Genomic DNA, 19,114 nt, shown 5'->3' on the forward strand with positions numbered 1-19,114 from the left:
GGGCCGCGCCGGCCCCGCGCCCGCGGCAGCCACCGGCGCGGTGCTGAAGGCGAAGGCCGGGCTTGGAGCTCCTGCCCCGCCCGTGGCCCGTCCCGGGGACGTCATGGGAGGGAGGTATAAAACTTCCGCGGCGGGGGCTGGAGCGAGGCAGTGCGTGCGGGAGGGAAGGGGCGCGGCGCGGCGCGGCGCGGCGCGGCGCGGCCGGGGTCGCCGGCGAGCGGAGCTCTCGGGGCACCGGCAGCCCGGCGGGGGGCGGCGGGCCGGGCGCGGGCTGCTGCCCGGCTCCGCGGGGAGCGGAGCGGGGCCGCGCACCGGCCGCCCGCTGAGACGGGCGGGCAGCGGGCGAGGCGGCGGGGCGATGTAGGGCGCGGGGCGCTGCGGCGGCATGAATGGTGCAGCGAGAGGGGCGGGCGCCGCGCTCCCCCCGCGGCGGCGGGGCGGCCCGGCCCGCTGACACGTGCGGCGGCGGCGGCGCGGCGGCGCGGGCACCGGCGGCGGCGGCGCGGCGGGGCGCTCCCGGCTGCGCGCCGCCCCCGGCCCCGGCTCCGCGGGACGCGGGGAGGCGCATGGGGAAGGCGCCCGGCGCGGCGCGGCACGGAGCCTGCCGCTTCTCCTGGCGGAGCGCTGCCAGCTCTTCCTGGAAGTCCTGAATCGCGCTCGGCGCAGTGAGTTCATGCACCGCCTTGCCAAGCCTCAGCCTGCGGGATCTCGGGAGGCTGCCGCGAAAGCGCCGCCCGGTCTCCTGCGCCCGCTCGCCGCTCCCCGGGGGTCTCTCCAGGGGGCCCCCGCCGCGGCCCCCTCGCACATGAAGATGTACGTGCAAAGGGCTCTGGTGCTGCTCTGCCTGCTGAGCTTCGCCACCGTGAGCCTCTCGCTGTCCTCCTGCACCACCTTGGACCTTGACCACATCAAGAAGAAGAGGGTGGAAGCCATTCGGGGGCAGATCTTGAGCAAGCTGCGCCTCACCAGCCCCCCGGAGACCGTGGGGCCGGCCCATGTGCCCTACCAGATCCTGGCCCTCTACAACAGCACCCGGGAGCTGCTGGAGGAGATGGAGGAGGAGAAGGAGGAGAGCTGTTCTCAGGACAACACCGAGTCCGAATACTATGCCAAGGAGATCCATAAATTTGACATGATCCAGGGCCTCCCGGAGCACAGTGAGTTCCGGGCGGCCGGGCGCGGCGGGTGCGGCCGGCGCGGGATGCCGCGCCGCGGGCCGGGCTGCCCGGGACGCGCGGGGGGCGGCTCGCCGGCGCCGGGCAGGGTCCCGGGGTCGGGCAGAGGGGCCCCCGGGCGGGGGCGGCCCGGCGGCGGGCGGCGCTGGCGCTGCCGGGGGCGCGGGGGCGGGCGCCGCGACGTGGGCCCCCTCCGCGGGGGCGCGTCTCTGCACGGCTGCGCGCTCGGGTGCGGAGGCGAGCCCGGGGCCGGCGGCGGGGGGCGCCGCGGCCGCTGTCCCGGGCCCCCGCGGAGGTGGAGGCGACCTCTGAAAGCCCCGGTGACCGGGCAGCGCGGGCTCGCTCAGAGCCGCCCCGCCGCAGGTGGAGGAGGCCGAGCCCTGGCGGCGGGCAGGGACGAGTTGGCGGGGCGCTGGAAGGACATCGGCCCCGGCTCCAGCCCGGGAGCAGCACACCGAGCCCGCGTCTAGATCCCCGACATCCCAGAGAAGGCGGGGAGGGAGGACAGAGCAGGAGGCTGGAGGGAAGAGGAGAAAGGGGAAGACGTGAGAAGGGAAGAGGAGGCAGTTTGAGTCTGAGGGCGAATGCTATGCGTGGGGCTAGGAGAACGAAAAGGTCTCACATGAAAGGACAAGTCTGCAGCGGGTAGCTGGCTCCTCCTTGCTGAAGCTCCGGTGCCTGCTGCCAGGATGCAGTCAACCTGCTCAGGCTGTGCAGAGACCACGTTGGCTGTAGAGAAGGTGGAAAGGCATTTGCCAAAAAGACTCCTGCATGGAAGATGCTGTTAAGGATGTTACTCAACTACTGAGGAGTCAGTGAGCAGAAGATAACAGGGATGCTGAGCAGGTGCAAAGCAGACAGCAATGCAAAGGAGACCCCTTCCCTCCCCCCGCTGGCAACACAGGCACTGAGGAAACATGACAGATGTTGAGCAGGTGCAGAGCAGATGATGAGCAGGCCCAGATGCAGACACTAAACAGATTCAGGTGCAGAAGCTGAGCAGATACAGATGCAAAGACAGAGACTGAGCAGACATGAACCCCAAGCACACTGCAAATGCTGAGCAGATGTAGGCACAAGCAACCCTTTCAGTCAGTGCTTAGGACTCCTTCCTGCTAGAAGATGTTGGTGGGCATTCAGTCACATCACCATCCAGGGTGTCCCCTCATGATGTAGTGCAGTCTTGGGGACACTGAACGCCAGCAGTTCCTGGGGAGCAGCTGGGACTCAGTACAGGCAGCCAGAATGCAGCTACTCTGCCAGGTTTATGTTAATCTTGACATATGATGAGCTGGAATAAAGAGCTACAATGTGGTAATGCAGCAAATTTCACTTAATCTCTAGCAGACTGCACTCCATATGGTTATATGATTAGCTCTTAGCTCAGGAGACACCAAGACTCGAGGAACAGAAAGTGCACAGGGTATTAGCAGCTTACCCATATTTCAACATTTTTGACCTACTAAAATGTCAATTGTGAAATTCTAAATATGTATGGGTAAACCGAGTCTCTGCACAAAATAACACAGCCACACTATGAACCAGTGTATTCTGGTGCAGGAAACTGGGAAAGCACAGCAGTAGGAGATGAAGTCAGAGGAGTGGATTTGGGTAGAGAGGTAAGAGGAAGGTGTGTGGTGCTTGAGAAAGCGGGAAGGAGACGGGGGAGAGACTGTGAGTTGGTGGTGTAAGTAAAAGAAGACAAGAGAGCTTAGGGTAGTAGAAGTGGGTGCCGCAGGTTAAGTGTGGAGATTGCTGAGAGGAAACTCCCACAGCCTCAGCCACTGTCCACCAGATACATACTGACCTCTCCTTTCCATTCCTATGGAAATGAATGAACCTTTCCCATCTCCATCTAGGACTCCAGGACATGGCTCTGAGCAGGGGGTTCAAAAGACCAAGTAGTGTTAGGATTGAATTCCTGGGAGCCAACAGTGTAGATCCCACTATCCAGAGAAAGAAACAGCTTTGGAATTGGGTCACACAGGGAGAGACCCATTCCACGCGGGCTGTGGTGTAAAGAGGCATGCTCTTTTTGAAACCTGGGGAGTTTCACTGCTTACACCATCACTGAATTTGGCCCTGTGTCTTCAAAAGTGGCTGATGTTCAACTTTCCCATGACTCTGTCACTGTGCCAGGTGGTGATCTCAGAGCGTGCTCTGAGCCAGAGCCAGTCTCCTCCTGGGGGGAAGGGGAGGGCTGCTCCATTGAGGGAGCTGTGAGGATGATACAGAGCAGTCTGAAATGTGCATACACACACATGCACAAAAGAACTGTTCTAGCTCCAAACCATTAGTCAAACAGCTCCTTGGCTTAGAGAACTCATCCTTCTCCAAGACTTAAGGCTCAACAGTGAGGAAAGCTGAGGAGCAAAAAATAGCAGTGGGGAGAGCCCGACCGTTCTAGGAAGGAAGGATTTTCGGGAGCAGATCCCCATTCCCACTTTGAGCTGTTTGATGGTTCAAGGAAGGCTCTTTCTGCTGTGCTTCCCAGGCTTATGGTAGGGGTTGGTAGTCATTGTCTGAATTATAAGGATCTTTCTTTGAGAGAATAACTCCATCTTGACCAACTTTTCGCTTCAGAGACCTGAAACTCATGAGGGTTCAGACCCCCTTAGCACTGACTGTTGGCTAGATGCAAGCTCAGAGAGTATCTGCGACGGTCCTGCAAATTACTTTTCTTACCTTCCTGAAGAAAAACAGATGCCATTTTCCAAGCCAGTCTGAGAGATGAGGCAGTTAAAGCCATGTGGCTCTGGGGCCAAACATCCCTTCCCTCCAAACCTACCACCTGCAGAGTTCCAGAAGGAAGAACACTCTCTCCCTTGTTATGCAGCTTTTGCATGAAGCACCCTGACCAGCAGTACAATATGGAGTGAGGCGGTAGCTGCCCACAGCCAGCTTGCCCTTCCTTAACATCAAACTCTAACCGCACAGCCATCAGCTTTCTTGGGGCTTGCCAGAAACAGTACCTGCACAGGATCCACCTGTGCAGATCAGCAGCGCATAGAGAACCTGCACTTCACTGAAAGCAGTGGTAGGAAGAGGGAAGTTCCTAGAAGACCAGGCTCCCTGCATCATATGATCCACTTCAAAAGGCTACTGGTCTCATCAGTCTGTCGACAGCACTGAGGCTGTCTGAGCTCCAGAGTATTAGTAGGATCCTCATAGTTAGAAGTGCTAACGACAGGATACATCTGTCCTGCCAGACACAGGCTGACAAGTGTGCACAAGGTATCACAGATTCCTTGTGTCCAGGCTTGGTAGCATCCACTGAGCACTGTGGACTAGAAGAGCTTGTAGGAATATTGCTTCCAGGCTTTGTTCAGTACCAGTATCTGGCCATGTCCAGATTCCAGTGTGGTTAATGCCCCCCAGACTGGGACTAGACTAAGTTCCCTGACAAATCACCTCACCTCCTGTGCTTGTGACCTCTTGCAAGAAGTACTTTGCCCCAAAACAATCAGCTAGAGGCTCGCCCATGAAGGGGCAGCTCTTTTCTGGGAGTGAGACCTGTGCTCTGGACTCCCTGCCACAAGAAGCAGAACCAGACTTCAACCTCACTGTGTTCAGAACGGGACACAGAACTCTGCTCCATCTCCCCATCACAGCTGGCTTGTTCCTAGGGTAGGAAGGGAATGTGAAACTTCTTCCCAGGGAAGGGAAGACAGCTCTTATCTCCACTAGGAAAGTCTCCGAAGACACCTGAACCTTGCTGCTGAAATAAGTAGGTAGAGGGCAATGTGGTGACAGCAGGGACCCTCTAGTGCCCTAGAGACAGTCATCTCTTACCAGCATCGCTGTCACACTTCTTAGCCAAGAATCTTGAGGAGCTGACACACAATAAATGATTTTTGCCTCTCATCTGCCCTGTAATGTATGACCAGGTCTGTCTAGCAATCCCTGAACAACATGTCCAGGTGCCATTGTTAGAAACAGATACTGGGCTAGATGGACCACTGCTCTGACCCAGAAAAGCATTTCAAATGTTCTTACTGGGACATCCCTCGTGGACAGGCAGTCTGCTCTGAAATGGAAGGGCAGGCTGTTAACAACACTATTAATAGGGCTAGGATTACAAAACAGCTTAAGCGGGAGGGGGGTATTAGAATACAGTATTCAGCTAGGTTTAGGACACAGAACAGTTATCAGAGTTAGGCTTCAGCCTTTGGGCATTTAAAAAGATCAGAGCTTGGGCTTTCTGCTGTGCTGTTCTGTGGCACAAAACCTAAAACTGCTCACAGTGGTGGAGTCCCCACAGTGGGTGTCCTTGTGTGTGTTGGTGTGCTCATTGAGCTGCAGGCTGTTGGGCTGAGCATACCTGCTTGTGGCTGTTATAGCGTCTGGTCTCTTGGGGCTACCAAACATCCATCTCTGGAATAGTAGCCAGAGACTTTCCTGTGTGGGAAAACTGTTCCGATCAATATTACAAACAGCAAAAAGCCTCCAGTTAAATCTCAACGCGAGCATCTGGTCGTTAGCTTAGTTGGTAAAATTGCAGCACCCTAAGAACACATCTTTGTAAACTTGCTGAATTGGGGGTGCAGGAAGGTCTTCATCTTCATGGAGATGACTCTGAAAGTGCATCAGTGTTGCTCAGAGCAGAAGCTGGTGTGGGAAGTTAGCGTCTGCTTTCAGGGGCTGTCCCATACATGGCTATCCTTAGAACCTGTTTTCCTTGGGAGATAATGGTGCTGTGAAGAGAGGGGGCCAAGTACAGGAATGTAACTTGAAGGTTGCCAGGGCTTCCAGCCTATTTGTCACAGACTGGAACAGTGGCTGGGAAGGGGTGATAGTTTTTTGGTTTTGCAGGGGGGAGGGGATTAAGAACAACATAAATATAACATCAGCTGGCATGACAGACAGCCCTGTGTTCATCTGGGCAATAGCCAGAGGTCATATGAGAGGCTCTGTATGCCTGAAAGGAAACCTGCATGTGGCCATGGAGCAGGAGCTGCTGAGTGTTATCTGCAGGAAGTCTTAATGATGCTAGAGCCTTGCAGACTAACAATGGTCAATAGCAGGGGAGTAACAGGGCTGACAGAGCCTTTTCCATGGAACCAGAATAGTCCCGTGAAGGGAGACTGGTTTTTTGTTTTGTTTTTTTTTCCAGCAGAACACATTGTTTTGTGGGCAAAGACAGAGTGGACTCTGTTTTGGACCTCGCATCTTTTACCTGCTGTCCTTCTGGGCATCTGTGGATTGGGTTGTTCTGCTCAACCGGCAGACTTCCAGGCTGAGACTTGCTGTGTTATTTCCTGCCTATGTGTCTGATTTCTGCAGGCCTCTCAGCACTATTAATCTGTCCTTGAAGTACACTATATCTAGTACCATCTATGATTTCCTCTTAGAGGTCATGAATGAAAACTGGTCTTAAAACCCAGTTCTTTCAGGACACACTAAATATGTCTCCCATACCCAAGAAATCTTCCTTACCTCATGCTTTATGGCCACTTGGCTGGCTTTCATGCCAGGATACAATGTCAAAGTTTGTCAAACTAAGATTCAAAGGTAATGAGATCAGATCCTATATGGCTTCACATCTCCAGCGTAAGCAGAGTCACTCCATTGTCGTTACTGGGAATGGGCTGTACTAACTGCAGAAGAGGTTGCCCCATCCTCCTGGCTAGGGTCATCACTTTAGATGCAGAGACTCATGTGCTTTAGCAGCATTTGATGAACAGAGTTAGAAGACATAGAGTTAAAAATACTGTGGTTGTTCTCCACTGAGTCTCTGGCTTGCACCATTGAAATAATGGTGGCAGTAGCGGGAAGATTTGGAAGACATTCCAGTGTAGAGTAAATTCGAGAGAGTTCATCCTATGTTGTTATTTTTAGCCAGACAGCCATACTTCAGAGATGGCAGGATGAATGGCAGGCCTCAATTGGAAGCCTGTTTGTCTACCAATATGTTTATCCTTGATTCCCCACCTCTGGCTTATGGTTCTCAATCTTTTCCTTTTTCTTTCTCGTAGATGAGTTGGGCATTTGCCCAAAAGGTGTCACCTCCAATGTGTTCCGCTTTAACGTGTCCTCAGCAGAGAAGAATAGCACCAACCTGTTCCGGGCCGAGTTTCGGGTGCTGCGTGTGCCCAACCCGAGCTCCAAACGCAGCGAGCAGCGCATTGAGCTCTTCCAGGTGAGTGTCCTTCTTGCCTCCCCCCAGTGCCTGGGCCAAGAACAGCTTGGCTCCTTAATGGTTGCCTCAACTGATGTGTGCAAGGCAACAGAAGACAGAGAGAAGAAATCCCATTTTTTTGCCTTGGGCTTCTTCCAGCATACAAAGCAATTCATTCACCTTTCCTTCTTCCCGTTACACTTTCCCCACTCACATTGCCCATCTGCTGTGGGCACCCTGGCATGGTGCCTACCCCAGCTCTTCGCTGCACCGAGAAGGGTTTGGAAGAGGAACTCCTGGCCAGTGGAGAAGCAGTGACCCCTCTGTCACATCTGCATGCCTAGGCCCCTTGGCAGTTTTGCTTCTTCGACTGTCAGCACAGTTGTTGCTAATCCAATGGGTGGAGCTCTCTGTCTTATCACAGACTCACTGGAAAAGAAACGCTTGCTCTCAATGTTCCATTCATCAGCAGCTTCTTTGGGGCATGATTCATGGCACAGTTAATATGGGTGCTTATCTGGAGTTGGTTTGAACCGTCAGACTCTCCTGACAGAATAAGGTCTGATCCTGCTTTGGAGTTGATCTCAGGCAGGGCTGGACCACCTAGCTAATGGTACAGTTTAGCATCCAGGCTGCACATTCCCACAGGTTGGCATCTGCCCATTTTGCAGTAAGAATGCGGCTAAAATTGCCCCATGGCTGCTAGCTCTTCAGAACTACCTGGAATTCCTCTCCAAAGGTCAGAGCAATTCTCCACCAGCTGACACAGCCAACAGGCAGGCAATCCAGAGCGTCTCCACAGTGCTCTGTGGCATGACTCTGGAGTCCTGCAGCAAGGAGGACCTTGCACAGGCTGTGACCTATTGTCTGGAAGAGGGAAGGAATGTCAGACCAAGGGGTGAGGTCTCCAAACCTGATCAGTCCTGGTATGTTTTGATAGAAGCTGAAGCACGGAAGATACCTGAAAAAGCCATTAACAGACTTGCTGAGCAAGGGACCCCCGGCATGACCCTCTCTTGCCCACTGCTGGTTCTATCCTGAAATCCAGACCCACTTCCCACAGGTGTATACAGAAACAAAACTACCCACTAGATCTGCTGCAGTGTGTACTGCTGCCTGTAGAGATGCGCCCTGAAACAAGTATGAACTGGGAGAAGTGGGCTGCCCAGGACACAGGGAGAGGTGCTAAGTAGATCTCTGAGGTTCAGGCTGGTTGTGAAGCATGTCCCTCTCACCTGGCCAGGATATTCCTGGTGCCTCCCTTGCTGGGACCCACCTCCCGAATTAGTTTGTAACAAGGTTGAAAGAAAAAAGAGACAAGGTTATCCCTTCCTTCTGTGCTGCACAGGCTGATTCTCTCTACCCCTCCTTCCAATTCAGATTCTTCGGCCGGATGAGCACATAGCAAAGCAGCGCTACCTCAGTGGCAGGAACGTGCAGACACGGGGCTCCCCTGAGTGGCTGTCCTTTGATGTCACCGAGACTGTGCGTGAGTGGCTCCTGCACAGAGGTAGGGGTCTGGGCTGGGCTGGGTGTCAAGGCACCCATACTATTGTGGATTAACGTACACAGGAGAATTGCCCTGCAGGAGCAGGGCTCGCATGGAGGGCAACTTCTTTCAGTCTGAGAACAAGCCTTCCTCTAGAGAGCTATCTCAGTGCAGGCTGTTTGCTAGCTTCCTAGCTCCTAACTCGGTCCTGGAGTTCCTGCTCTGTAGCTCTGTGGGCTGAGCATAACTAAGAATTCATCCTCTGGAGGAGGAAGTTGTTTTCACTGAGAAATGCTGGCACTTCTTTTAGTTCTTTGATTTTAAGCCCAGAAGGTACCTCTCCAACTGTCTGATCTACAATCTGTGACACACACAAAATGAAGATTGCTGTGGTTGAATTCTCATGTGAACTAGAGTAGATCTTGTAGGAAAACACAGCAAGGATCTTGACTTCTTTAGCTGTTTGCAGCTTGGCAGGTATAAAGGTGAGGAAATACCAGAGGCTGACACACCTAGACATACGGAGGCTTCAGTACTGCAGAGAACATACCTCTGCCACCACTGGGCAGCCCAACAGATAAGTTATGGGGCAGCCTCCAGCAAGAACACTGACCCCATTCACAGCTGGAGCATAGGCACCATGACTCACAGCTGGACTGGCCTCACAGATGGAAGCTAGGTGCCACTGAAAACTGGAATGTAGGCACTGGCAAGCAGCTGGTCTCTGGAAGGATGAGCTGTGAGTTTGTAGACTTCTTTTCTGAAGCAATCTAAGTTTTGTCTTGGTGGCTGGAGTTCAGTGGTGGCTGGAATTGACTGCTCTGGGCAGGCACACCGGTTGACAGACATCACAGAGCATGCAGTGCTTAGGAAAGAAGGTGCCAGGCACCTTGTCAATGCCCCAGGGAGCCAGATGTTTTAATTCATGACACAACATAGAAAAGGAGCTTTCATAAGAGTCTTGTGTTTCCCGAGTCAGGCCCACACAGCATGACTGGTCCAGGAAGTTATTATGAAAATAGACGTGCCTCTGGAAAGTCTGTTACTTAGACCGCTAGGAGCTCAACAAAACAGGAGGCTGCAGCTGCTGAGAAAAATGCTTCCAATGAAATATTTATCCATATCCAACTTGCTCATTTTCAGATCTCTCCTTCAGACACTAAGCAGAAGCCAGATAGTAGACAGGTACCGAGGATGGCAATACTGACTTAACACAGACACTGCAAGCCAGCTTTTCAAAATACCTGTTTTCCAGTGGAGCTCCTTGAAGTTCACAAATGCTTTTGGATGCTGAATAGCCTAGAAAATTTAATCAGAAGCACCCTTCTCACTTGAGCAAAAAGCTCCCTTTAGCAAGAGCAAGGCTTTTGGCACAAATGAAGCCACAAGATTCTGGTTCCTGTTCTCCTTTCCAAGTCAGCTTCTGTTCCCCAGCTCTCGTGGCATCCATGACTTTGTGATCAACCCACAAACTAGGAGTTATGGCAGTACTTGGCCTCTGTGGAACTTCCCTGCTACAGGAACAGTCCCAGTTGAGGAAGATGATTGTTTCTCAAAGAGTCCTCTCCTTCTTTGCAGAGTCCAACCTAGGCCTGGAAATTAGCATACACTGTCCTTGCCATACTTTTCAGCCCAATGGGGACATCGTGGAGAATTTGCACGAGGTGTTGGAGATCAAATTCAAAGGTGATAAAGAGCTGGGGTAGGGGAGGCTCTGGGGGAACAGAAAGCTGAGAGTGTCTAAAGGAAAACAAACTGAAGTCTTGCTTTGTGTATTTGAGTGTTTTACCTTGCACAACATTTATCTTAAGGCATACATATCTGGGTTTGCATGTTGATTATATGGGAATATCTATTTTTTATATAAGTTAGAAAGGGGAGGAAGGAAGTTCAGGCTGGGTGGGTTTGCATGTGTGTCTGCAGAAATGAATAATTTTGTATTTTAATGTCTCTCTGGAAGTTCAGCTTGATGCCTTCTCAGATTTCCACAGAGGTTCTGCTTTCCAGTTAGGGCGACTGAAACACAAGGAAGTCAGGCATCCTGTGTGAGGTGGCCCAGAGAGTCAGTGGCTTGGCTGGCCTAAGAACTAGGAACCTCCTGGCTTGCAGCCCTGGGCTGCAGCCACTGGCCCCCACAGACTCCATTTCTGAGGCTGTTTTGCAGAGTGCCAATGATCTGACATCTTCTTTAAACCATTCATCTTCCTGCCTGTCCTGGGACTGAAGCCAGGAGTGAGTGGGATGGATTAATGGCCCCACCAGCAGTTTGCAAATGGTAAAACAGGTGGCCCACAAGCGTCTGTTTCAGGCTTGCAGCAGTCAAATTCATTAGGAGTAAAAAGGGTCCCTGTGAGGGAAGAAGTCCCAGAGTAAGTGGCATGGTGACCCTGGTTCAAGAGGAGGCATGAGAGCATTAAATGCACTAAAGAGTCTCCTTGCATCCTCCATTTCTACATTAACGTCTTCTTTATGGACCTTGCTTGTCTCTGAAGGCATTGACAGTGAGGATGACTATGGCCGTGGGGACTTGGGGCGCCTGAAGAAGCAGAAAGACCTGCATAATCCCCACCTCATTTTGATGATGTTACCCCCGCATCGGCTGGAGGGTCCATCGTTGGGAGGCCAGAGAAAGAAACGAGCCCTGGATACCAACTACTGTTTCCGGTAAGCCAGAATCCTGCCTGGAGTCACTGGGTCCCATGCCTCAGGTGGGCAAACCTGGCAAGGCTCCAGGTCACTGGGAAAGTTGGAGCCCTCCAAGGGAGCTGGGGGGGTCACTGTCGTGCCCCAGGGGCCATCCAAAGAGCACAGCTCAGCAAGCTGTTCCTCATGGCGTCCAAGAAGGAGACACTGGCCAGGTCAGCAGAGTCACTCTGTGCTTCTGGGTGAGCCGCTGGTGAGAGGGGGACTCCTGAGCAGGCTCCCAGAACACAAAACGGGCAAGGACCTACTGCAGCCTTTTGCCAGCCCCAAGTGTATGATGAGTATCTGGGACCTGCAGTGCCCCATCCCTGCTATGGGGCACCCACCTTCCTAGGGGCCTCTCGCTGTGCTAGTGGCAGAGCCGCCTAGTGGTTGGAGCTGCACAGTGCCACACTGCAGACATGCCTGGTACTCTTCCCGGCCCTGTTGTTCCTTTACATCCAGCAAAAATGAAGCACGGTGTCACAGTGGGCGCTGGCGATAGTAATCCTGCTCAGGAAGCTGCATCGTATAATATGTATGTATACATATACTCACGTATAACGCCCCTCTTTACATTAACTTTGTGTCAATATTGTGTTTCAGGAACCTGGAGGAGAACTGCTGCGTGCGTCCTCTTTACATTGACTTCCGACAGGACCTGGGCTGGAAATGGGTCCATGAGCCTAAAGGCTACTTTGCTAACTTTTGCTCAGGCCCTTGTCCGTACCTCCGCAGTGCAGACACGACTCACAGCACGGTACATCCAGCACATTATCCTATTAGGGCTTGTGGCTGTGGCTTCCCCTTTGTCCCTAAGTCTGATCTCATCCCTTGCCTTCAGTGCAGCAATAGAAATAGCAGGTCTTTTTACAAAAAGCCCTTCAAGGAAAATTCAGGCAACAGTGTGGGTGGGTCTTCCCCGGTCTTCCTTTGGAGTCAATACTGCATCCATGTTTCAGCCAAATGTTGAGGAGGAGGAGGATGCTGTCTCTTGCATGAGATGTAAAAACAGCAGGTCTGATGATTTTAGGGTACTTACTTAGTAGTGGTCAGGGTGTTAACAGAATTGTTCACATCAAAAGTGAACTCTGATAATTACATTCTGCCTAAATTTCCTGCAGTTTTCACTAGACAGAGGATTTTTCTGCACTCTGTATCAGGTCGTCATGTAGAACTTGTGCCATGGCACACTGCTGCTGTCCTACCACAGGGACAGCTAGAGCCCAGGACTGAAGGGGAAATCTGTGTCCATGTCCAGAAGTGAACATGGCCATGCAGTAAGCTCTCCTTTCTGCACAGGCATCCTTTCCAGCTGTATGAATCCAACCCGACTTGTGGTGGGGAGGAGCCCAGTAGGCAGTGCGATTCAAGAGTAAAACTGGCTGAAAGTAAATGTTTCTAGGTAACTCAAGCATAACCTCTGTTTGACAAGAGTACACTGGGCAATCTTTGGAGAATAGCATCTGACACTGCCTAGTGCCTAGAGCAAAGGAAAAGAAAAGAGCAATACACATGAATGGACATGGGCAAGAGACCCACCAAGGGCAGAAAACAGACTAAAGGGCAGGCCATCATTAAAGCAAGAAAAGCCAGAGGAAAATGCTGTGCTTTTGTCCATAAAACAAAAGGCAGCAAGCCAGACAATGCAACAGCTCACTAGCAACTTAGCTTCAGGCTTCACTGAAAGAAACGACCACAGAACGATGGGGTGTGGAAGGGACCTTTAAAGATCATCTAGTCCAACCCCCCTACTCAAGCAGGGTCACCTAGAACGTGTTGCCCAGGAGCCTGTGCAGACGGTTTTTGAATATCTCCAAGGATGGAGACTCCACAACCTCTCTTGGCTACCTCTTCCAGTGCTCAGTCACCCTCAAGATAAAAAAGTTTTTCCTTATGTTCAGACAGAACTTTCTGTGTTTTAGTTTGTGCCTGTTTCCTCTCATCCTGTCACTGGGCACCACTGAAAAGAGTTTGGCCCCCCCATCCTGTCTATACCCTCCCTTCAGATATTTATACACATTGATAAGGTCCACCCTCAGTCTTTGCTTCCCCAAGCTAAGCAGTGCCAGCTCTCTCAGCCTTTCCTCATGTGACAGATGATCTAGTCTCCTAATCGTCTTACCAATCAAGCCGTAAGGTTAGCTGAATGACTTGAGCAGTCTTTATAACACTACAGTTACTGGCGGCTGGCCAACACCACCTAGGAACAACATGGTGAAAAGCAGATTTCTCACCATTGCCATTTAACCTACCCTGCCTCTGTGGAGTACAGTGGCCCTAGAGCATAAAGCACTCCCCCATGGTACAGCTGAGGCCTTCACTCAGTATCCCAGAGAGCTTCCACCAGGAAGACTGTAATCACAGGGATCTGGATGATAGACCGGGGTGTTTCCTTAGCACCCCTCGTCCCTAAAGACTGTAAGGTAGTTAACAGACAGTGTGCCAGACCCTCTCATTTAAACCAGATGGGCGCTAATGAGACCACAGTAGTGCAGGTGAGATCATATTTTGGCCCCACAACTCAAGAAATTGCTTACCACTGAAAAGCAGCCACCTCTGGCAAGAAACATGGCAACTGTTCTATGACCGTTACGTGGCTCAAGTGTACAATCATCTGTGGGCTGGGACTAGCAGGGAGGAGGAATCCAGTGGGGTCCCACAGGACACTGTCTTGGCTCCAGCATTATAGTGTAATGACTTGGAGGATGGAGTGGAGAGAGAAAGCATCAGAGACTTCAAAGCTGGGAGGGAACTGTGGATACTCGGGAGGGCTGGCATCCATCCAATGCTATCTAGAGATGCTGGTTGAAATAAGCTGCACTGATTTTCATTTTTTTTTTTAGTTTCTTTAATTGAACTCAAAACAAAATGGCCCAAGGCTGGTTACATGCAGCTTTGTTAAAAGCAAAAATTGTGATACTATCTGCCATACCAAATCAAAGTCGAAGGAGTCAACTACTTGCACTCCTTCAACCCCTTACACCAGGCATTAGCCACAGAGCAGGGCCGCTTCAATAAAAAAAAAAAAAAGAAGTCAGGTCTGGGCAGGAGAGACCCTTTAGGAGCAGGCCATGATCAGGAAGTGACAGGCAACTATCAGGGAAACGCCCTCTAACGAGCATTAGTCCAAACACCTAGAGATCTGTTGGCATTGCAATCCCCTTCTGTGCTCAACCCACTTAAATGGATTCTTGACTGGCACATTTACTTTGTTTCCCCAGGTGCTGGGCTTGTACAACACGCTGAACCCTGAGGCATCTGCTTCACCCTGCTGTGTCCCCCAGGACCTGGAGCCACTCACTATTTTGTACTATGTCGGGAGGACCCCCAAAGTGGAGCAGCTCTCCAACATGGTGGTGAAATCCTGCAAGTGTAGTTGAAAGGCACGCTGGGCCACCCAAAGCCAAGAGAGAAAGTGTCAGTGCCCACTCTCCTGCTCCGAAGCTAACGTAAAAGGAACTAGGGGGCCAGAGACTGCGCATGCTGAGGCCTGAGCACCAAACTTTGTGGCTCGTGGTCTGGCAGCCCTTGGGGAATCTCTTCTGGAACGTTTCTTGGTCTTGTTGGTGGTGTCACCTTCCCTCCGGGAGTTATTTTGGTGACACAAAGGCCACACTCTCCAAAATGGCCGGACAGTTGGTATGGAAGAGAGGGACAGAGAGTGGAGGAACTGCTGTGTGTTTGAATGTTGAGGTAGCTGAACTGGGAAAGTGAGAGAATGAAAAAGAGCAGTTGAAAGGGGGAAGGGAAACTGGGTGATGTTTCCTGTTCTGGCTTTAGGTATCTTGGGTCCTCAGCCCTCCCCACTGGCCTGAAGAATTAAGGTTTTCTCTTCAGGAGGAAATCCTGAAATTTTCTTTAGAAAAAGAAAATGCACCAAGAAGGGAAGCTGCTCAGAGATGCACTCAGACTTTTCTTCCTCAGAGCTGTGATCCAGGAGTCTTTCAACTAAAACAGTGTTTCTGCCAAACCTGCAGTCTATTTGGCAGATCCTGGCTACCATTTTCTAAATGCAAAATGCAAGGTTCCCAGCCAACCTGGTGAGGGTGGGCAAATATGAGGAAAAAGGGTGCTGAGCCCATTTGCAGAAGGACTAATGTCTCCTTCATTCAGCGTTTTTCCCTTCGTGAAGTTTCTGAGAGACGATTTCTGGGTCAGGGCAGGAGCAATACCTGTGGGTACCTGAATCTTGGGCCCATTCACTCTTGAGATGATACACCCTGAGGACCCTTTGTTGTGGTTTGTGAGGTGCTTTGGGGAGTTCTGCACCTATTCTGCACAATGACCTGAACATGGCCCAGGCCTCACCTGACAAGACTTCAAAAATATTAATCTCAAAAACATTGTAAAAAATAAATATTTTTGGGGGGGAGATGCTCTTTTTTCACAAGGAAGTTATTTGTTGAAGGGTTAGGTGGCTTGCCATTTTTCAAGTACTGCTGCTGCAACATCCTTGGATCACTCTGAAACCTTCCCCCTTTCCAAAACATTGCTTCAAAGGAACAGACAGAATTTAGGTCAGCCAGAGAGCCACAGAATGGAAATTCCTTGGTACCCTCAAACAGTGCCTGGAGCACACGTGTCTTGTTCTTCCCCAATCCCTCAGACAGGCACATCACTTCTGGTATCTGCTTTTTGATAGAGTCACATAAACCTCCCCTCAAATGTGAAACACTTCCAACAATACAGTTTAAATAACCAGGGCACTGCAGTTGCCACAGCTTAGTAATGTCCACTTGAATATATACATGGCTGCCAGTACAAACCTGCACGCACAGGTGTGTTGCAACCCCCAGATTTACCATGAACATTGCAGATGCTCATAAAAGGCTCATGAATGTGACCCTGGCAAGTAATCAATATACTCTTTGAAAAATGTTTGGTTTTTTCAACTGTAGATACTCCCAAAGGTAAAATCTCTGGTGCTTGGATGCCACACAGGACTCAGAGGCTGCATTCCTCACTCCTTTGACTCCCCAAACCACAAATACTTAAAGTCATGTTCTAAAGCCCACAGAATTTCCTCCCTGTCCCCTCCCAATTCCTGGTCCCCAACAACTGAGTGTAAAATGATACTTAGCTGCTTACTTGGTTGTGGCCAGGGCTCTCTATGGATGTCTCAGAATGCAGCTCTTCCATCAAGCTTGAGTTTCTCTTTTCTTCACAGAAGTGACTGCTTCCATATACCTCGCCATGATGCTGCCCCAACATGTAATCTCAAACATTTTAATAAACCGTAAATGCCCCCCCCCCCCCAATCTCTAGCTGGCTAGGGTGGGTCAGTGGAAGGAGCCTGCCAACCTGTGTGACATTTTGGCTGGGGCACACATGCTCTGATAAACAGTTCCTCCCCACTGCTTAGCTTTATCCCTTTCTTCTCTCTGGGGCTTCCTGACTTGTCATCGGTGTTTCTATGAAACGTGCAACTCAGCTCAGTCCTGCAGCACTAGCAGCTCCCCATGCTGCTGCTTTCCCCCTGCCTGTCCCAAGGAGGGAGTGGGTGAATGCATGCATTGTGATTATACTATCACACTGACAGACAGACTAGAAATTCCTAGTGGATGCATTCTGAGGGGGCGTGGGGGGGAAATCCAGATGCCAGTTGGCATAGGAAGCCTTTCTAATCTCCTTTTAGCAGCAGCCACTGGGGAGGTTTTGGTTTACAAGCTGGAGTCTGGTCTTTGGTCATTGTTCCTCATGAGCCCTGTGTTGGCTCTGCTGCCCATCCAATTGAAAGGCTTCCTTGCTATTAAGGGGGGAAAAAAAAGAAACAAAAAACAAGGAGGGGGAGCTGCAAAGGGCTGAGCTAGAACACTAGCTTCATAATCATACGTGGCACTTAGAGCATGTCAGAACCGTCCACAGATTAACCCTGGCTAGCCCCTCTGAGATGGGTCTGCTTCACTAGCCCTTGTTCACTGCTGTTCCTAGGTGGCAGGGAGGGGCGGCAGAGGCACCAAGCCAGCTGTCTAAAGGGTGCTTGGAGAGGAGACAGTATGAGAATGGAGAAATCAGGGGAGCTGATTCTCAGGGTATCCAATCAGTAAGAATGACACAGGTAACCTCATGGCTACAATAATCCTTGAAGTCAAACAGACTTGAGTTAATTTCTTTCTCTCTCCAGACCTCAGGTTCCCTAGCCACATCTGAGAATTAGATTCATGAGACAGGATGTGCATTCATTTTCTTAATGCTAAAATTGCTTTTCTAGGGCTGCTTAGCTGTAATTCAGCAACCAGATAAACTGCCTATATGGGGTTAATAACAGATTCAATACACTCCTGAGCCTAGGCTTACCAACACGTTTCAGGACACGGGCTGTGGGAAGGACCAGAAGTAGAGAGCAGTTTTCTATATGCTCTGTTACTAGGTGGCAAATTGAGGAAGACAATAGGAAAGAAAAAGTGGAATCTTCACTGCCAACACTGAATACAATTCCCAACAGTTCCCTTTTGTTGTTCCCAGGAACAAACAAAAGCTGATGCAAACAGTCCCAGCCCACTTTCTCTCTCTTTAACAAAGATACATGGTTAGGAAGAGAAAAAAAAAAAAAGTTCTGCCCTTCCATAGGAGAGATCCCATGCATGACCATCTATATAGTCCCTGTTTCTCTCTGGCATGCTCTATTATTGCATGCAAGAGGCCTATATCTGAACTTGAGCACCTTGTTTTTCAGACTGCAGTGCACTGCACAGCTCTGCAGAGAACACTGCTTCAGTAACTACAGGAAAGTACATTGATACTTCAGCAAAGAGTACAATCATTCCAGACTAAATGAGCCTTCTTCCTCTGTTCTTTGGTTTGGATGGCCTCTAGCTATCTCACTGCACTTGCAAAAAACCAGTAACACATCCCCATTACTGGTGTGTGAACTGGGATATGCTGCTTTGTGCTTCACCTTTCCATAATCAACAGACATGCAATAAACAAGATGAACCACATCCAAAAGTAATAAAAGATACAAAAGTCAAACACACCTCTCCAGTCTTCTGGCAACATCATGCTCTGTTCTGCTCTGTCTTACAATGTCTCCTGTCTCTTTGTGTTGCAGTTACCAAATTTCCATTCTCTCAGTTCACAGATCCTTTTCTACTAAGAAGCTTTTCTTACTTATGACTAAGGTGTTCTCATCAGGGCAGAAATACAAGAGGTCTCCAGGCTCAGATTACTTCGTAAACAAAATCACTAAGGCCATCCCATGGCAGAAGAGGAACCAGTGCCAAAAATATCTTATGAAGTAGATGTCTTCAAGATGGTCCAGAGTCCAATGAAGAGAAGATTCAGTACCACAGGATGAGCAGCATGCAGCTCTAAGGCCAGTTCCATTACACATAAAAGGCTCCTTACTCACTAAAGCACTTCTAGCGACACTAAATACTTTAGTGGGCTCCTCACCCGCTAAAACTCTGTTCTTAGCAAGTGAAACATCAAATCCACAATAATGGGTTGGCTTCTCTTAATATACGATTGAAAGGCAACAAGATCAATCAAGAAAATACAGTTTTCAACACATGTGGAGCCAACAGTGCAATAGCCACACCCTTGCAGAACTACAGTGATCTGCAGCTGTGCAGAATAATAGCTGCTTGTATGGACAGCCCATAACCTACATCAATTGTGGTTTAGAATAACAGCAGCAATTTGGAT

The 19,114-nt window shown here is 50.6% G+C and overlaps 1 protein-coding gene across 1 annotated transcript; it reads left to right on the plus strand.

Annotated features, from left to right (window-relative positions):
* Positions 1-15,839, plus strand: TGFB3 (transforming growth factor beta 3). The gene is made up of 7 exons (XM_064512280.1): positions 1-1,157; positions 7,151-7,314; positions 8,674-8,803; positions 10,361-10,468; positions 11,275-11,446; positions 12,071-12,224; positions 14,689-15,839. The coding sequence occupies exons 1-7, from the start codon at positions 674-676 to the stop codon at positions 14,845-14,847; spliced, it is 1,371 nt and encodes a 456-aa protein (XP_064368350.1). The 5' UTR covers positions 1-673; the 3' UTR covers positions 14,848-15,839.
* The last annotated feature ends 3,275 nt before the right edge of the window (positions 15,840-19,114 follow it).

Source organism: Dromaius novaehollandiae, chromosome 5 (genome assembly GCF_036370855.1).
Source record: "Dromaius novaehollandiae isolate bDroNov1 chromosome 5, bDroNov1.hap1, whole genome shotgun sequence".
Taxonomy (NCBI): Eukaryota; Metazoa; Chordata; class Aves; order Casuariiformes; family Dromaiidae; genus Dromaius; species Dromaius novaehollandiae.

Excerpts from the sequence above, each read along its gene's own strand:
- TGFB3 (XM_064512280.1), top strand. The coding sequence starts at position 674 with ATGCACCGCCTTGCCAAGCCTCAGCCTGCGGGATCTCGGGAGGCTGCC. Across the intron at positions 7,315-8,673 it reads AGCGCATTGAGCTCTTCCAG|ATTCTTCGGCCGGATGAGCA; the intron begins GTGAGTGTCCTT and ends CTTCCAATTCAG. Across the intron at positions 11,447-12,070 it reads GATACCAACTACTGTTTCCG|GAACCTGGAGGAGAACTGCT; the intron begins GTAAGCCAGAAT and ends ATTGTGTTTCAG.